The following is a 20,144-nucleotide window of genomic DNA, read 5'->3' on the forward strand; positions in this document are numbered from 1 at the left end:
CAAGTCTGCCAGGGCTGTTGCAGGAGTAGTGTAGGGGAAACCCAAGTTGTGCAAGAGTGAACTTGTCAAAGAATAAAATCACAATGTGAACTGTTTTTTAAATTGAATATAGTTTGCAGTATGTATTGATTTGTGTGTGAAGAGTAGTAGTGGCAGTTGGGGGTCTCCATCCCAGTGGGGCAGTGTTGGGCCACACCAAAACCACTGAATTCTTGGTGGGACAGCACTTGTTGCAAAGCAGCCTGTGAACACGAGTTGAGGGAGGCAACTACATAGTGGCTAGAATCACAGTGGGGAGGGTTGCATGGAGAGCCAGAGCAGTTGTAGCTCATCAGGGCTATTTGCCAGTGCTGCCAGCTCTCCATGTGAGGGGCTATTATCTATTATTTATTAAATTTATATACAGCTCTTCATCTGATGATCACAGGACAGTTTACAATAAAAAAGGTATACCATAGCAACAAACAATATTCTACCCCCTTGCCCCCCAATATTATTTATTCTGGGTTCTGGGTGGCTCAGCAGACTGATCTTGTGGATCAGCTCTGTGACAGCCTGTGGGTGTACCATGAGAGTGTTTGAAAGGTGCTCTTTGTTTTTTTTTAATTAAAGGTTTTCTTGGTTTACAAAGATATGTTGTCCAGAGAGCTGCTGCCAGGTGCTTGCTTGGGATTGAGGCTTGAGAGATTTGTATTAGTGATAGTTGCCTTCCCTCATGTATGCTAGTGAGGTGAACTCTGCTCAAAGTGTGGAATTTTTTTTTGCAAAGTGCCCAATATTTGTGGCCAGTGCTCCTGAGAGTGCACAGTGCCCTTCCACTGTAGTGATCACGCCCTGGAGCCCCATTCTCATGCTGAAAGTCCTCACAAAGTCCTATGCTCTGTGTTCACAAGTCATGTGAGTTGTGCTTGATACATGCAAGATTTACGTCCTTCTGGTGCTATGATTGGCTACAGAGCTCTGCAGCATCTGAAGTGCTCCCATAACAGCATAGGCATGGCCAGAAAGTGGGGGAACCCTTTTTCTTCTAAATTAGGGTTTCCCAAACTTGGGTCTCCAGCTGTTTTTAGATTTAAGTTCCCATCATCCCTGAACATGGGAGTTGTAGTCCAAAAATAGCTGGAGACCCAAGTTTGGGAAATCCTGTTCTACATCATACCCAGTAGATTCTGAGCATCATGCTTCACATTTTTCGTATGTGAAATGGGTATTTTGTGGTGCCTGACAACCAGCTGGTTATTGGGAACCTTTGAAGTAGTAAGCAAAGTACAAACCCAGCACTAAGCATGACTGAGCTCTCTTCACATCAGCTGATGCAAAGGGAGAGCAATCCTGTTTGCTTTAGTTGCTCCATAATGATATGGCATGTGGAATCAAAAAGTTTCCCCATCCTTGAGTTAAGCCATGAGAACAAGTGATTGATGTTTTGGTATCTTTCAAATTGAACTGAATAAAGGTTGCAACACAAGTATTGTGCAACAACCACCTCCCATGTTCACTTACTCCACACAGAGAAGCAGATACTAGTGTGCTCCCAATTGTACATTGGCAACGGAAAGTAGGTTTCCATTCTACTATCCATCAGCTGGTATGTAGGACCTTGGATCTAAGTAATTCTTTCTGGCAACAGTCCAAGAATCCTCTATCTGTGTGGCTTACAGTTCCTTTTACTGCACAGTTACCACTATACTTTTCTCATCTCTTATGCCTAATGCCTAAATTGTTCAATCTATAATCTATATCCTTTTCAAAAAAATACTGTGTGGTGGTTAAAGAGTAAAAATACTTATATTCAAAAGGCAAAAACTACAATTTGGTACAGCTCATCTTTTATGTTAGTGTAAAATAAATACATTTTGAGTTATGTTATATTCCTTTTTGTAGAGCTAAAGGTACAAGAGCTAATTCACCAAAGAAGACTTTTGACTGTAGGTTTAGATGCAATTATGCAAAGCATGGAAGAGATAGAAAATCTAATTGCAGGCAATGTGGAAATAGCAAAACCCAGTGGTGAGTATGAAATTTAAAAAGTCATCAGACATGCAATACTGCTGTGGGTTAAACCACTGAGCCTAGGGCTTGCTGATCAGAAGGTCGGCAGTTCAAATCCCTGCAACAAGGTGAGCTCCCACTGCTCGGTCCCAGCTCCTGCCAACCTAGCAGTTCGAAAGCACGTTAAAGTGCAAGTAGATAAATAGGTACCGCTCCAAGCGGGAAGGTAAACGGCGTTTTCATGTGCTGTTCTGGTTCGCCAGAAGCGGCTTTGTCATGCTGGCTACATGACCTGGAAGCTGTATGCCGGCTCCCTCGGCCAATAATGCGAGATGAGCACCGCAACCCCAGAGTCAGTCACGACTGTACCTAATGGTCAGGGGTCCCTTTTCCTTTACCTTTAGTGTGTGGTAGAATGGTGTGCTCAAAAATGGTCATCTCAGCTCCATACAGGCAAAGCTCCCTGATATGGACAGGGCCAGTTGCATTCCACGAGGGCTCAGTGCCATCTTAAGCATATCCATCGCCATGGTGCAAAGATTCCTCCGGCGGCCTCCCCCTTTCCCGGAGTCGTTGACCTTTTTTTAGGGAGCTGACACCACGCTTACACATTATCTCTGCTTGGGAAAATAAAACAGGAAACATAAAGAAACCTCAGCCAGTAAAGGATGAGACTCTTAATCTCAGGGTTGTGGTTTCAAGCCCGTGTTGGGCAAAAGATTCTTGCATTACAGGGGGTTGGACTAGATGACCCTGGTGGTTCCCTTCCAACTCTGTGAATGGTTCTGTTATTCTGTTGTATCTCAAGGGCTGTTCACAGAGAAGATGGAGCAAACTTGTTTTGTGAGAGATGCTTGTGCTGTGATTCCTGCACTGGAGGGGGTTGGTCTAGAGGACCCTCAGGGGTCCCTTCCAACTGTCCAGTTCTGTGATCCTATGATTAAAGTACTCCAATAAATAAATAAACGGGCTTCTCTGTGGCAGTCACTGGAAAGGGCTCTAGGGGCGGCCATCCTACAGAAAGTTTGGTATGTGCCTTGCCAAACTGCAATCCCCATTCACCAGGCAAGACCCGGTGAGCTGAAGGAGCACTCCGCAGTGGCAATGGGGCTGCCCAGGAGAGCTTGGCTTGGGATCTATATCTATAGGGGGGTCCATTTTATCTTAGGTAGGATTTAAAGATTAATAAACTGCCAGTGATAAAATCAAATCCAGCTCTTTCTCATTTTAACCCTTTTAACTCTTCATACACATTTTCTCTTCAGCAAAGATTTGATAGGTGGGGTGCCTTCTGTTACTTGTCCTTACAAAACTTGATTCCCCCCCTTCAAAGAAATGTGTTCCCAGTAACAAAGAATATTAAATAATACAAATGCATATCTTGGGTTTGCATCATGACGATCCAAGCTGCGGGGGAGGGGAGAGAGAGAGGTGGGGGAGCTGATGAGGAGAGAAAGAAGCAGAAGGGGAGTTTTCATTTCTGCAAACTGAGGTTTGAATGGGACATTTAAAGCAGAAGAACGCTCTTTTGCAGAGGTGAATTTGACAATGCGTTGGGTGAAAATGACCTGGAGAAGGGAGGCAAAGTGTGCCTCCCAACACAGATCCACTTGTGATTTTGTTTGGCGGCTGAAACTTCTTCCTCTTCTTTTAGCTGAGCCTGGTGAGGGGCTGGGAGGCAGAAGTGCTCAAGTTTGCTGCCTCTTGGTGGCTTACTGCAGCTGGCAGAGGAAAGGGAGACCGAGACACACACACAACACCAAAGAAAGAGAAAGACAAGTGGGGAAACCAACTGATGGGTTACTGTATTTTCCCTTTTGAAAAGCAAAACAAGGAGGTCCCTGCCCTAGTGGTGGGGGAAGGGGGAGCCTCTTTGCGGTTTGACAGCGAGCTGGGGAGGGAGGGAGGAAGAGGAGAAGCTTGGCCAGTGCTGTTTCTGGGGGGGGGAACCCGCTTTGCCAGTAGGGAGGAAAACGGAGGAGCCACTTTACAGCGAGCTGGGGAGGGAGGGAGAGGAGCAGCTTTGCCGATGCTGTTGCTCACAAGCCGCTGGCTTGCCAAAGAGTCAGCCGGGGAGGGAGGGGTACGGGGGAGCCGCTTTGCCGGGAGGGAAGGTGCAACACTGGGGCTGCTGATTGGCACAGCTGTGCCATCCGCCCTGCGCCAGTAAGCCCAAAGGGAAAGACGGCTCTGCGAGGGCTGCTGCTTCTTTCACTGCATTCCTGCTCCATGGAATCCTGTTGCCAGACTTCTGACATAGTTACAGCCCTTGACACCTACCCACCATTACCAGTGGACACTTCCAACAAAACTGTGCTCAGCTCTGTAGTCGTAACACCAGCACTGATTCCAGTAAGTTTGCTACTCTATCCATATGTGTGAATGTACAGAAGCCATGAATAAGAACAGGGTGATTGCCTGCAGTTGTAGTTATGCAGTTGTTTATGCAAACACACAACTCCTTCCCTCCTTCCCCACTGCAGATATTTAGTGTGCTTGAAGTTTATCATATGACTATTTTATAGGGCCACTATATTGGTCAAGAATTTTAGCCGTACCCCTGCTGTATCTGCATAGAGGGAATTGCACCTACCAAAAATCTAGTTTAGCTTTGGAATCTTCCCAAATGCACAGAGTGTGTGTGTGTATACAAATGACAACCTGTTAATATTTATCGTTGTAGAAATTGAATTAGACAAAATATATGAGAAAAGAACATTGCTTTTGGAAAATATGGAATTAAATCTGCAAGAGCTGAAAGACCTTGCAAAAGATGAAGTGAGTGGTAAGTAACGTGTTTAATTTTAGTGTGTTGGGCATTCCTGCCCATGGGCATAGCTTGGGGGGGCAGGGGGCACCTGTCTCCCAAACAATACAAATTGATACAAATCTGAGGTTCTGCCCCTCCCAACAAAAGCCTGCCCCCACAAGAAAAATCCTGGCTATGCCCATGTTCCTACCCTATCTATTCATCAGAATTTATAGCTAAGAAGTAGGACAGAGCCATACAAAAATATGGGGCTACAGAATAGGTAGGAGGACTACTAGAGTGCAAGTATAATAACTCATCGCAAATATGACTGAGCGTGCTCTTGAGTTCATTTTCAAATTCTGAGAGAGTAGAGATTGTGCTGAAAAAATGCCACAGGTGGAATTATATCTAAGCTTAGCTTTTTCAAGCAGCGAGATGACATTGTCCTTAAGAGAAGATCATCAGAGGGTGATGCATGTAGTTTGCTGGGATAATTACTTCTATTTTTGCTGGTTAACTCACTTAGATGCAATCTAATCTGCTTTTGAGAGTTATAACCAGAGCAAATGTGAGACAGAAGTTGTGACTCTTGCTCCATAGAACTCTTTGTGTTTGAAGCCATATACACATGACATTAGCTACAATTCATATCTATCCTGTAGAGTCTTTAGAAATACTGCTGTTTAATGCATTTTCCTTTAAACCAGTTTTCATAAAATGCACTTCTCAGATAAACTGAGGTGTGTACTTTTAAGATAGTCTGTTGAGTAGGCAATCTGGTTCTGTGGTATTGATGCTATTAAGTACCACTACCTAAGATAATGTTATTTTTTATTAATAATCTTTATTAATTTTCATTTTGTATGTCCAAACAAATGCTGTAAAGAAAGAAAAATATGACCAGTAACAGAAAAAGGATGATTGATCTTACCTGAATGGTAGATTTATTAGGTGGATGATGGAGTATTCGGATTGGGCTGTTCCTCTTGCACAAGACTCAGGCAGGAGCAAAGAATTGTGGAAAGTAGACCGTTTCTCTTCAGTTTTTCAGACTCACCAAGCAGGAGCATTGTCACAAGAATCTAAAAACCAATTAAACATATCTTCCCCCGGATAGCATGTGAACAAGAACAAGATAAAAGAAAGTAAGGTGCAGCAATATGAGAAAACAACATATAAAGAAAATTAACTACCACATAATAAAACAAGCATATATATTATCCACCTCCTGGCAACATATTGCAAAAGAAAACATAAAGTCATATACAGTTATAAACCCGGTGCATGAAAGTGGCACAACTGCAGATCCAAATAGGGAGGGTTCTGAATACTCCATCGTCCACCTAATAAATCTACCATTCAGGTAAGGCCAATCATCCTATTTATTATGGTGGATGATGAAGTATTCTGAATGGGACATACCACAGCGATTCCCAACTGGGCGTAACCCAACTGCAGTTTTGATTACTACAAAACCTGATGAAGAATTGCCATCGTAGATGCTGATCTGGTAGAGTATGATGGAGAAGGTAACTTGAGAGACTCATAAGCCAACAACATACAAGCACATAGCCATCTGGACAGTGTGGCAGATGAAACTTTCTTTCCCATAGATGAAGGATGAAAAGAAACAAACAAGACATTTGTAGTTCTAATGTCTTTTGTATGATGAATAGACAGTTTCAAAGCCTGCCACGCATCCAAATAATGCTAAGCTTTTTCCTTTGGATGCCGTGGCTTAGGACAAAATGTAGGAAGCACAAACTCCTGTTAAATATGAAATCTTGAAAGTACTTTAGGTATGAAAGTGGAATCAGTACGAAGCACCCTTTAGGAGGATGCTGTTGCCAAGATATCGTCCAAGTACGGGTAAAGATGTATCCGCTGCATGTGCAAATGCACCACCAGAGTCACCGTAACCTTTGTAAAAATTCTTGCGGAAGAGGCTAATCCAAAAGGGAGACATTGAAATTGGAAATGATGATCCCCTAAGGGTGAATCTTAGGTACTTTTGATGTGCCAACCTCATGGGGATATGAAGGTATGTGTCTTGGAGATCGATTGACCCTACATAATTGCCTGCATGAAGAGCCTCCCTTATGGAGCTGAGTGACTCCATTCTGAACTTTTTGTACGCTACACATTGGTTCAGAAACTTTGGAGACAACACCAGTCTCCATTTGTTTAAACTCTTTTTTGGCACCACAAAGAATATGGAATAAAGCCCATGAAAGCTCTGTTTGGTGGGACTGGAACAATTGCTCCAATAGCTAGTAAGTTGGCTACACAAGTCCAAACCGCCTGTACTTTGTTTTTTTTGGTAAGGGAGAAGGAACATAATGAGAGGGAGGTGTTTCTATAAAGTCTGTAACAGTATGTAACACTCAGTAATCTAAAATGGTATGCTGCAGGGAGAAACCATTTTAGGTGTCCCCCTACCTGTTGTGGCCCAGAGTCATTGAGTATGCTCCTTACCTTGGTGGCTGGAGCAACAGAAAAGCATTGAGAGGGTAATATAGGATAATACTACCTTGGTAGGGACACGGGTGGCGCTGTGGTCTAAACCACTGAGCCTAGGGCTTGCTGATCGGAAGGTCAGCAGTTTGAATCCCTGCGACGGAGTAAGCTCCCATTGCTCAGTCCCTGCTCCTAGCAACCTAGCAGTTCGAAAGCACATTAAAGTGCAAGTAGATAAATAGGTACCACTCCGGCGGGAAGGTAAATGGCGTTTCCATACACTGCTCTGGTTTCGCCAGAAGTGGCTTAATCATGCTGGCCACATGACCTGGAAAAACTGTCTGCAGACAAGCGCTGGCTCCCTCGGCCAGTAAAGTGAGATGAGCACCACAACTCCAGAGTCGTTCGCGACTGGACTTAACTGTCAGGGGTCCTTTACCTTTACTACCGTACCTTGGTAATGCTGCTTAAAGGGTTGAGACTTGACTCTGAAGTCTCGCTGCCTATTTTGAAACATTGAATAGTGAAAGGAGTGAGACTGACTGGGGTATGGAACAAAACACCTAGCATAACTTCTGTCATCTCTCTGAGTTAACAAAACCTTGCACTTATCCTTTGATTCCACCAAAACATCTTTTAGGGCTGCCTCTCCAAATAGTTGGCCTCCTACAAAAGGTACCACAGATGAAGTTAGCCTTAGAGGCAGAGGGAGCCTGCCAGCTCTTAAGCCACAAGGTGTGGTGTGCTGTTACTTGAGCAGACATGGATTTTGATGCAAACTGCATAGCATCCATCGTTGCATCGACCATGAAGGCTTGTGTTTTTAGGAATTTTGAAAGGATTTGACACTGATGCACCACATCCTTTGGAAGATTATGGAGCAAATCTTACAGCCAGACCACACAGGCACGTTTGCAGGAAGAAGCTGCCTCATGCACTTTGCGAAGGGCAAACTCCATTCTCCTATCTGTAATATCACGTAATTGAGTATCCCTATCCTTTGGGACTAAATGACACGAGGAAAGATGCAACAGAGGAGGATGTACCAAAGGCATCTTAATATAAGCCACAAACCAGACTATTAGTACCTTTCAAATGCATAGGAGCATCTAGCTCAGCCTTTACTATCAATTTTAAAAGAGATGGAACCCGCATGAAGCTGGTTGATGCTGGGTATCAGTTAGAAAAGCCACATTATTTCCAGAAACTGCCTCAGCCTCCATTGTTGGCTTTGAAGACAAACCTAAAGTTTTAATAATCTTACGTAGCAAAGTTGCTGCCTGAGAATCTTGAAACAACCTGAAATGTTGTGGCTCTTCCTGCACTGAACCATCACTCCATGCATCATCATCTTCCTCATCCAGTGATGCATGAGATGATGGCATAGCAAAATCAGCATCCTGCAAATCATCAGACGTAACTTGAAATGGGTTAGGGGAGGAATTTCCTGCAGAATTTGTTATACGCTTACAGGAAGCCTTTGATTTAGCACGGTACTTAAAGGAAAGGCAGCATTGGGAAGTAACCTCTGCATAAGATCTGATGATAAGGAGGCAATAAGCGCCTCCTTCAGCTGATCAATTAAAGAAGCAAGAAAGTTCACTTTTGAAACCTGATAAACCTTGAGCCATAGGTTACCACCAGATCTTCATGCAGGTTGTTCATTAGACCCTAATTGGTCATCTGCAAAACCCTGAAATTCAGGCTCAGAATCAGAGGACATGGCTAATTGGCTATGTCATTATTAGTACTGCAAGCAGATGGCAGTAGTATCTCATTAGATAACTGAGCAGAGCTTGTCGGCTGAGCCATGGATTGCTCTGAAGGAGGTTTGTTTACATGGGTAGATCTTACTGATAACCCTTGAAAACGATGGCTCTTAGAACGGGAGGAATGACTTGAAAGATTGTGAGAAGCAATAGATGACCCTGCTGGGTTTATATGCTTTGTCTTTTGTTTCACTTTCTTATGTGTAGAACTACTCAAGCCTTGCAGAAACTGAGGAAGCCATGAAGATTTTCCCTATGCCATGAAAGCGGACTGTGGGAGGGAAATAAGCAGCAGCTGAAGGGAACTGTTGATTTCAATATTACTGTAGGCAAGATGTGCCGCAATAGCCCTTTGTGCCGCTGAAGTGGACAGGACTCACTGACACCTCTCCTTTGCGCCACTTCCGTGGACAGGAGGGAGATGATTTAACGCTGTGTTTTCTGTTGACTCCCCACCCCCACCCCACCCACCCAGCAAAACCACATTTGTTGAAGTGAAGCCGGTGCGCTGAGTAAAGGTCCAAAGCAGGCATCCCCAAACTGCGGCCCTCCAGATGTTTTGCCCTACAACTCCCATGATCTCTAGCTAACAGGACCAGTGGTCGGGGAAGATGGGAATTGTAGTCCAAAACATCTGGAAGTTTGGGGATGCCTGGTCCAAAGGATGCTGAGGCAAACGCGTGGAGCGGCTGTTAGTTGACAAAGTGTGTGGTCGCTGCATCAGGCAGCCCACGCCGCAAAAATCACTAAAGAAAATGATAACCCAACCACCGAAACTAGGGAACTAAGTAAAAAAATAGAAGTAAAGCAACTGAACACAGAATAGCGAAAGACCTGTAGCAAGGAGAAGGAGTGTTTTGTTTTAACCTTGGAGCAAGGAGTGTTTTGTTTTAACCTTGGCAGATAACACATAAAAATTGTGGAACATCTACCTCCCACAGTTCTTTGCTCCTGCCATAGTCTCGTGCAAGAGGAACAGCCCAATCTGAATACTTCATCGCCCACTGTCATAAATGGAACAAATCAAGATTATGATATTTTAAATTGTATTTTGTTACATTTTTATTGATTTTTCTACATACTCTTCATAAAGTCTCACATATAGCATGTACAGGACAACACTGCACAACCTTTAGAGGTTTAGACAGCACTCTAGCCTGTGTCTTCAAGCAGCTCATATATATTTACTGCATCCAATTGCTTTTGATGCATAAAATCTTTGCCAATCTGTCACTTGGGTACTAATGATTTCTGTCCACCTCTTCTATTAGATACTAAAATGAATTAGTACATTGTGGCTGTTTTGCAGCTATCTGGGCACATGGTATTTAAATTTAGTCTCCTTCAATGCAATGTGCCCTCTGTAACAGCACAGTTTTTTTTTAGTTTTGATAGAGAACAGTTCTAAAAATGTAATTAGTAACGTATCTTTTATCCAGAGAAGAAAATACAGGTGATACGTGAGAAAAGAAACCGTTTGGTTTCTAGTTTTGAGGCAATTCTTCAAAATATGGAAGAAGCACTTAGTTTAGACCAAAAAGCAAGGACAAGACCTGATGGTAAGTCCAAAACAAAATTCCATGGAAATGGTGCTTCAGAGACACTGTCACAATAACTTCTGATTGCAGTTTGCTTCCAACCTAAAGCATTTTGTTTTACAATACCTTTTCTGAGGATAATGTTTATTGACAGTAAATGCTAGTAAATGCTATTGTCTCTTGATTTTACTGTTTTATATCTTTTGTAAAACACTTTGAGGTTTTTTTTTTAACAAGCAAGCAGGGTGTAATTCTTTATGAAATATATAAATAAATGAATAAATAAATATCTCTATCCTCACAATGAGAACACAATCCTGCTCTCATGGAAGACCAATGGAAAGGATTACAGGTTGCATTTTCTGCTGTTCTTTTCTATACAGTGGTACCTCTGGTTATGAACTTAATTCATTCTGGAGGTCCGTTCTTAACCTGAAACCGTTCTTAACCTGAGGTACCACTTTAGCCAATGTGGCCTCCCGCTGCTGCCACGCTGCCTCCGCACGTTTTCTGTTCGCATCCTGAGGTAAAGTTCTTAACCCAAAGTACTACTTCCGGGTTAGCAGAGTCTGTAACCCAAGGTGTTTGTAACCCGAGGTACCACTGTAGCTCTGAAAAATGCCAAATAGGACCTGCTGCTTTATTCCACCTGCTATTTCAGAATTCCCTTTACTACAGAATCTCAATGTTAGATGATTCCAGTTTTAAAGAAAATAATAAATATTAATAAATATTGCTTTCTGTTGTTGAATATAACCATTTTTACATTTCCTAGAGAGAAATATAAGTGATCTCATAGAACTTTCCAATCTAGAATCAAAACTGGATGAGATGCAAAATTTAGGAGTTTTTTCAAGCTTTCAACTGGATAATATAAGTGAGTAAAGAATTATCACCTTGTATATACAGTAGCATGTATTCCAAACTGGATTTAGGCTGAGGTTTGCCTTTTTAAAAAACAACAACTGGTCTATAAAGAACACAATATAATTTCCTTAGTAGATAAATGCAAAAACCACTATTATTTATAACCAGGGCTGGCTCTACGGCCAGGTTGGGTGGCGCAGGGCGCCAGGGCACCAGGGGGGTGCCACGCAGCTGCGCCCGCCCGCCACTCTGGGAAACAGGGCGGGGGGGGGGCGCCGGAGGGATCTGTCGCACCAGGGCGCCAGATCTGCTTAAGACGGCCCTGTATATAACAAAACAACTTTAAAGACATTTTTTTCTTCATTTAGTTCATTAACATCTATTTTCTTTTGGTAGGAAAAAAAATGTACAAACTAAAAGAACAAAAAAAGAAATTGATTAGTAAATGGGAAAAACAGTTTCTAAAAGAGTATCCAGAAGGGTATATACCTGAACGTAAGTACAAATATGATTATTGGTTATTGGCAATTTTAATGTCTTAAAATTAATTCCTGTTGAGTATTTTTGTTCACCTGGGACTTGGCTACATTAGTCAAGAAACAGCATTTTAAATACATTATAAGCATGCAACACCAGATGACGCCAAAGGGTATTTTTCTTTTGTTATAACGATTTAATTTTTTTACTTATTTATAGTGTTTTTTCCTGTGTGTAGATCCACCCCCGGTCAATCATATTCTGCTTCTTGTAAGCCAATCATATTCTGCTTCTTGTAAGCTTGCTTCACCATCATCCATGACAATTGGCTATGCTGATTAGGGCTGATGGGAGATATAATCCTACCACATTTGGAGGGCCACAGGTTTTCTCATTCCTGTTGTAATCCTTCTTTTCCATCCCCTTTCCTACCTAGTTTACTGTAACTGTACTAAAAATGCTCAGTGCTATTTTTCTAGAAAAAGAGGTTCTGGAACTCACCATGAACACATCCCTTGTTCTATTATAATGACAATGGCACCCATCTGAGAGGTGCTGGAACTGAGTTCCAATGAGTTATAACTGAAAGAAGCCCTGAGAATGTTCAACACAACTACACGTGTCTGCAACTTTGGGGCACTGCCTTTTTTAATTTCCTGCTACCAACTTGCAGATATAACATGTAAATATATTGTGATAGAAGGTGAACTAGCATGATTTACTAATCACTATTACCTGATAGTTTTTCTTTCCTTCTTTACCATACTTCCAGCTGCCTACTACCTCTTCCCTGCCATAGGGAAGCCCCAACCCATAGCTCCTCATACGGTAGTAACTGTATCTTGGAATTCCTTTGAAGCAACTCTCTCCAGCATTCTCTCTTACACCTCCGTGTGCTGACTTATCTGATGGAATGCACACATTCATAATAACTTCTGTTAGTTAATAGGTGCCAGGTGAAAGCACTCCTATTCTCCCAGGCCTTTGGGCAAATTAAACTACCTGTGGCTTTTAAACGTGTGGGGGGGTATTGTTTGGTTTGCATTTTTGTGGTTTTATACTGTAAACCAGGGTGTATGGGGTGTTGGTGGAGGGCTAGTACCTTTGGTGGGGGAGTCATCATGCTCCTTCTGGGGTAGTTTGACCACCTCAGCTCTCACCTGTGGCTCATAGAAGCTGTCAGCATGCAATGGCAGCCACACTCTGGGAAGGGCTTTGACTGGCTGGCTAAACCAGATGCGAGTAGTTGAGTTAGGGACTTCCCATGCATGTGAAGGCAGGCTCTGGTGGATTGAGTAGATGAGACCAATCATGGATACAACAGTCAAGAAAGCAGTTCTTGCACAAGCTGTAGAGCAGGCATCCCCAAACTGCGGCCCTCCAGATGTTTTTGCCTGCAACTCCCATGATCCCTAGCTAACAGGACCAGTGGTCAGGGATGATGAGAATTGTAGTCCAAAACATCTGGAGGGCCAAAGTTTGGGGATGCCTGCTGTAGAGGGAAGTGAGGAGCAGGTGGGGCTCATCAACTTGGGAAAGTAGCCTATCTAGGAGAAGGAAAACTCTAATCCTAAACCTCTACTGCCTTGCAGGATATCTTTGGGAGAAGAAACAGCTAAGCAGTAAAATCTTACACAAATCAGGAGTGTAGTCCCTAAGTTAGTGGACGGTACCTTGTATGCCTTCTTCTGGCAGCTCCTGGTGCCCAGCTGGTGCCAAACATATTGCTCTGCTTTCCTTTAGACCACATCAGTGAGGCTGAGAGGAAGGTTTTGTCATCTGGGCAGCCTAGGACCTCCATGCACACTGCCCAGGTTTGAGTATTGGGGAGGTCACTTCAGAGCTGCTAAATAAAAAATACTTACCTTACACAAAAGTACTGTGCCTTCCCCCAAAAGCTATATCCTTCCTGACATTCAAAACCTCTTCATTCTTTTATCTTTTTTCAAATGCCCAGTCCACATATTACATCTATCACAGGGAAATGTCAACAGATGATGGTGATAAGTTGTTATTGTATACAAAACACCATCAATGCTGAAGGTGTTTTACAGAGTACAAAAGGTCACATGCCTACCACAATGGCATCACAATCTAAAATTCAACATGGGAGACAAATGAAGAAAGGGGGAGGGAGTGGAGATGGGAGAAACATGGGAAGAATGTGTGATTATAGTAGTTACATGTAATTAGTCTTAGTTACAGCATGGTATGTGAACTAGGGCAACCTCATGGAAACAGTGGCAGTTGAGGATAGATTTTAGGTCAAAAGATTGGTTCTGGGAGGCAATTCCAGACATATGGCACAGCATGTGAGAAAAGTCAGAATTGTTTAAGAGAGGAGGGAACCTTTGGATAATTGAGAGTGGAGAAGCTCTGTCACTGGTAAACATGTACTACTTTCTCATCACATGGAGTGCCTCTATGGCAGTGCCTTATGCTTTTGGATGGGATGGCACTGGCACAAAGTTTTATTTATTTATGATTAATATTTGTTTATTTTATATCCCACTCTTCCTCCCCAAAGGAGCCCAGGGCTCATGCCTCATGTGAAGTTAACTTTTATTTTTCAGTAAAGGTTTGCTTTTATTTTTGAAGCCACCAGAAAAGTCAAAACACCCAAAGAATTAGCTGGAAAAGGTTTGTTCTCATATTTGCAATCAAGTATCAAAGATCTGCAAGGCATTATTCGGCAAGGTAGCGTGTCTGGTAAGTATTGTAGTCAAACGTTTTGTGTTTCTTTGAGTTTTCTGAACAGATAGACTAGGGCAGGCTAACTCATGGTCCATGGGTTGCATTTGGGCCTCAAATAGCTTTTGCAGTCCTTCCATGATATTGACCAAATTTCATTCTAAATAATAAAAAAGTTGTTGTTCTTGTTGTTGTTGTTGCTGCTGCTGTTGTTGTTATTTATTAAAAACCTTATCGCTACGAGATCCCAGCTGTGATGTCAGCCTTCAGAGGGCTCTCAGGACCAATAGGCCACTCTACTATCACATGACCACATCCAAGCCGCCTCATTGTGGGAGCAGTGCTGCTTTCTTCCTCTTTCCTCTGCTGCCTCCATTCTCCTCCTTTCCCTCTGCCCCCTCTTAATTTTTTTAAAAAATGTTCACTACCACCATGTCAGTGCCATTTCCTAGGCACTTTGACTTTGAGACAAGGCCAAAGGCAGGGGTGGCACGTTCTGTTTCACTGCTCTGAAAACATATACCTTACTGTATTTCTGCTGTTCTTCTAGTTTTATTTTAACCTGCTGTTACAACGAAGGTGTGCAAACTAGCTTTTGCTTGGGGGGGGGGGGTTCAGGCTGGTGAGCAGGTATTTGGTGAGGCTAGGTAAGAAAGTTCTTTTTTAATGTGTGTGTTATCTTCTGTACTCCATATGCTCTTAAATTGCTGGTTTGTTTTATTTGTTAACTTACATCCTATTGGGTTTTAGGATCCTTTTTGTGTTCTTATTTCAAATATTTATTTTTGCTTTAAAGTATTTGTGTGTGGTTTTAGGGGAAAGTCCAATGCCCAGGTAGCTGGAGCAGGGTGGGGCGGGGGAATTTGTTTTGTGCTAGTTAAGGAAGATGCAGGCACATAGTTCTGTGCTTAGGCATGTATATGAATGATAAAAGCAGAGGGGGTGGTATTATAGCTAGGAGAGCCTTAGAAACCCTTCACTTAGGCACCCTTCTTCCTGACAGTTATATTTGGTGTTCTTCAAGACACACAAAAGGTAAAGGAAGTTGAGTTAGTCTGTAAAAACAAAAAACCCCAAACAAAATCCATAGTCAGGAACCCATGACTGGAGTTTCAATCATCCCAATCCCACTTAAAGGATGCATGGGACTTGGGTATGATTTATTGGGTTACTCAAGTTTGTGTGTGTTGGTACTTTATTGTACACCTGTATATCTTTTCTGTACACCTGAGTGAAATTTGAGCTAGGTACAATTAATAAGTTGTTATTATTTATTTATTACCCACCTTGCCTCTTAAGGTTATCTGAGACTAGGTAAGTCCATAAAGTAATAAATTTTTCAATAAAAACTGAAAAGTAGACTGCTCAGAAGTTTTCTAAACTTAAAATCACAGAATCATAGAATGGTTAGAGTTGGAATGTACCTGAGGATCATCTAGTCCAACCCCCTGCAATGCAGGAATATGCAGCTGTCTCATCTGGGGATCGAACCTGCAACCCTGGTGTTATCAGCAACATGTTCTAACAGGCTATCCAGGAATAAATTCAAATTATTTTTTTTAGATGAAGAATTGGATAAGCTAGCAGAAGAAAAAAAAATTGTGGACAGATATTTTGAAGAAGTTCCAATAGAATTCCTGCCTTCAGATGTTGCTTCTTTAAGTACACAACATGAGGGTGAGTGGGAAGATAATAATAAAGTAGGATTAACATATCTGATGGTCTTGTTTAACAAAATCCAATAACTTATACAGAATTGTTTGACCCAAGGATATAACTGGGTTTTTTTCTGAATGAGGAGCAGTCACAGGAATAAGACTTGTAATATATTGTAATATTATAGTACATTGTGTATACTTTGCAGAACAAAAACTCCAGAAAAGGGTTGTTAATACCAGCATGTTCCACAAAATGTGGTAAAGATCACTGGCTTAGAGCTTAGATAGTTTTAAAGGATGGAGGAAAGAATGAATAAATATATTCACCTATAGCTCCTGAGCTCCTGATTATTAATATGTAACAAGCAGCAAACTTTCATTACGATCAGCAAGGGTGAAGTCCCTTTTGCAGGAAGCATTAGCACCAATAGCCCTCCTCTCAAGTTACATACTGCATTTACTTTAGCCCATGGAATTCATTGGTAGTCAGTCTCAGAACCAGATGTATTATTAGGCAGAATAAGACATCCATTTCAGGTGACAGATACTTGGGGGTGGTGGTGAGGACACGGATGCAGCAACACCCTAGCTGTCTTCTTTTGTTGGTTTGTGGCATTTGGCATGACCTACTGCATCATTGTGCAACCAAAAATCATGGTGAGACAAATTGCTGCTTTATCAAGGAACTAATGCTTGGTTCTTATTACATCTGAGCATTTTGAGCTGAACAAATTTATATTCCAAACCAGATTACGTTGTCATCATGTCTAATTTGGCTTTTGAAGAAAATACAGTTGTACCGTGGAAGTCAAACGGAATCCGTTCTGTAAGTCCGTTTGACTTCCGAAACATTTGGAAACCAAAGAGCAGCTTCTGATTGGCTGCAGGAAGCTCCTACAGCCAATTGGAAGCCGCGGAGGCCCCGTCAGATGTTTGGCTCCCAAAAGAACGTTAGAAAACCGGAACACTCGCTTCCGGTTTTCGATCGTTCGGGAGCTGGAACGTTTGACTCCCAAGGCATTTGGGAGCTGAGGTACGTCTGTACTGGAAGCTAGCAACCCAGAGATTCTTTGCAGTTTTCTACTTTTATGAATAACTAGCTAGCCCGACCATGCGTTGCTGTGGCTCAGTCTGTTAAATAGACCCTCAGAGTCCCTCTTCAGACTCCCCTCACCTTCAGAGTCCCCCTTCATTTTGTTGAAATGTTTTACGTGTGTTCTGTTTACACAGGGTCATCCCTGTGATTCCCCCACCCTGTCCCGACCATGAGCTATCCCATCTCCTCTTCCCCCCACCCCCAGCTCATCCCTGTGGTTGTCCCCACCCTGTCCTGACCGATGACCTATCCCCCCTCCTCCCCCCCATCCCCCCATCCCCCACCCAGGCGAGCCCCCACCTCCACTCGGCCCAGTCTGGAAAGCCAAGCCAAGATGCTGTGGAGAGGGAATCTTTCCTAGGTGCAGTACCAGTGTAGTCGTCACTAGAGGGCACTGTTTTGCAACCTCTCCTGTGCACCCAGCATGCACTTTCGTCTGTGAGTTCTGGAACACGTGGTTTTTGTGCTTTTACGTGACCCAGGTGTGACATCTGTCTACGCAAACATGGGGTCACTCTCATATTTGCTTGGAACGTTGTGTCAAAATTTGAACGTAATCGGTCAGGCGGTTTTGGAGAAAAGTGGAGACACACCCACATGGCCCGTTTACATTTTTATATATAAAGATAGAGCTAGTGAATAGGTTTTATGGTCCAGTCAACTCTCATCTTTTGTGCAGGTTATGTTCTAGGGATAGCATGTAAAGCCAAAATAATATATAATCAAAACAGCCCTTTAAACACCAGAAAACGGCTTGTAAAAAGCACAGTGCAGCATTTACTGGTGCCTGATGACTGCATTACTTAGTCTGTACACTCTCTAACTGCATTTCTGAACACTCTCTGCACCTCTGAACACTCCCAAGGTGAGTCCAATGAAGGGTGGGATTGCTGATGTTTTCCCTGCAATACCCACCCACCCCCTTTTCCCCAGTCAAGCACAAAGCTGAATTCACACAAGTTTAATGTGCATAAGTTGAGAGTCAGCTATGTAAGAAATCTAACATTCTTTATCTGTTGGAATTGCATGCAGAATGTGTTTGACATGTACTGGTTCCACATTCAGAAAATTTTCAAAACTTTTTGTACACTTTTTTTGTTTTGTGCAATTGCAATTTACTTTAGTACTTCTGGCTGTGGCTTTCAGAGACTCTGAAATATAGATTAGCCCCTGTGATCCTATATAATTCCTGTGATTAAATATATATATTTTGTTTTATCTTATAGATGAGAAAACGTTAAAAAGAAGGGCTTTGGCTGCAAAATTGGAGGCAAATATAAGAGATCTTCAATCTGCTCTTCAAGTAGATAAATTAGAAAAACCTAGATTTGAGCGTGAGTGCAGAGTAAAGGCAAATTATATAGCAGACACATCTTTTGCTCAAAAAATTGTGAATTACACAGTCTTTTGTCCATGGCTTTTTTCCAGCTGGAACTCACCAGAACCCTTCTGGCCCCTCCCAGTTCTGACCCCTCCCAGGTGTGCGCCATTGCCTTTATAAGAGAACAAGGAAAGCACTTCTTTTAATAGAAAAAATAGCACTGCTTTTGTCAACCAATAGAAAAAACTATAAAACATGGTTAAACAATGTCCCACAGTCACCAGGGAGTTGGTTCAATTACAACAGGAAACCATCTATGTCAGCTCTAAAATGCCTGCTGAAAAATTTCTGCTCTACCAGTTATAGCTTTCCACAATGGTTAATTGTCTGCTGTTAACTTTGTTATATGATTTTTATTATGCTTTATGTATTATTGCTATAAACAACTTTGGTATTTTTTTCTTTTTATGATATAGCAGTATATATTTTATAAACAAATAAATAGAAATACTTAACTACAAGAATGAGTTGCAGCAAGCCTCTTGCTTGTGCATACTGCCCAACTGCTCATGGCTGTGAACCACAGTGAACTTGGGGAACTGTAAACTTATCTTTACATATGTTTCCTAAGCATGGTTAAATTCAAGTGTTCTCATCTGTGGATGCTGACTTGAGTAGAAAAATTATGTAGAGTGTTTACATACATTTACGAGGGTCGCTCATTAAAGATTTCCCCTTACCCACTTCCGGTTATCATAGGAGGATGAAATTGCACATGTATAATGATACATCTCACCACAGATAACGTGGTAATTTGTAGCTCTGAACTCCTAACAGTTCCTCTGCTACAGGTGCTAACGTGGAGTAATGTCTGATAATGGAACCAGTTGAATGCAGAGTGGTCATCAGGTTCCTGTATTTGAAAGGGTGCACACCACGGGAGATATTCGATGAGATGAAAGGGACTTATGGGGAGGATGCCCCATCATATGGCGTAGTCAAGCACTGGCATCATCAGCTCAAGTGTTGTTGGCCTTCAGTGGAAATGGCTCCCATTCCTGGGCAACCACAGTCTGCCATTGATGAAGACACCCATCTGGCAAGTGGAGGCCATCATTTTGGAGGATCACCACATAACCGTTTGCCAACTAGCTGCAGATGTCAAGATCAGTGTGAGCTCTGTAGAAAAAAATAATCCATGACCAATTTACACATGGGAAAGGTGTCCGCACTGTGGATTCCCGGCTGCTGACGCCTTTCCAGAAGCAGGAATGAGTCACATGCTCACAGGCTCTTTTGGCCATGTTTCACGAAACCCATGTTGACTTCTTCACCAGACTAATTACTCGGGACGAAACATGGGTCCATCATTATGACCCAGAGACTAAATCCCAGTCCAAGCAAGGGAAGCACTCAGTCTCACCACCTCCAAAGAAGGCACGTGTCCAACTGTCAGCGGGTAAGGTCATGCTCATGGTCTTTTGGGACCACCGTGGACTAGTGATGATGGATTTCCTGGTAAAGGG

General features: G+C 42.5%; 1 protein-coding gene across 1 annotated transcript in view; it reads left to right on the forward strand.

Annotated features, from left to right (window-relative positions):
* CCDC7 (coiled-coil domain containing 7) overlaps nt 1-20,144 on the forward strand; it is a 172,071-nt gene that overhangs the window by 140,152 nt on the left and 11,775 nt on the right. The window contains exons 66-73 of the mRNA XM_088654182.1: nt 1,885-2,010; nt 4,676-4,777; nt 10,410-10,529; nt 11,284-11,385; nt 11,772-11,870; nt 14,451-14,561; nt 16,107-16,220; nt 18,524-18,631. Of these exons, the coding sequence (XP_088510308.1) occupies nt 1,885-2,010; nt 4,676-4,777; nt 10,410-10,529; nt 11,284-11,385; nt 11,772-11,870; nt 14,451-14,561; nt 16,107-16,220; nt 18,524-18,631 (882 nt within the window). The remainder of the gene's footprint in view (nt 1-1,884; nt 2,011-4,675; nt 4,778-10,409; nt 10,530-11,283; nt 11,386-11,771; nt 11,871-14,450; nt 14,562-16,106; nt 16,221-18,523; nt 18,632-20,144) is intronic.

This window comes from Zootoca vivipara, chromosome 11 (genome assembly GCF_965207765.1).
Source record: "Zootoca vivipara chromosome 11, rZooViv2.hap1.1, whole genome shotgun sequence".
NCBI lineage: Eukaryota > Metazoa > Chordata > Lepidosauria > Squamata > Lacertidae > Zootoca > Zootoca vivipara.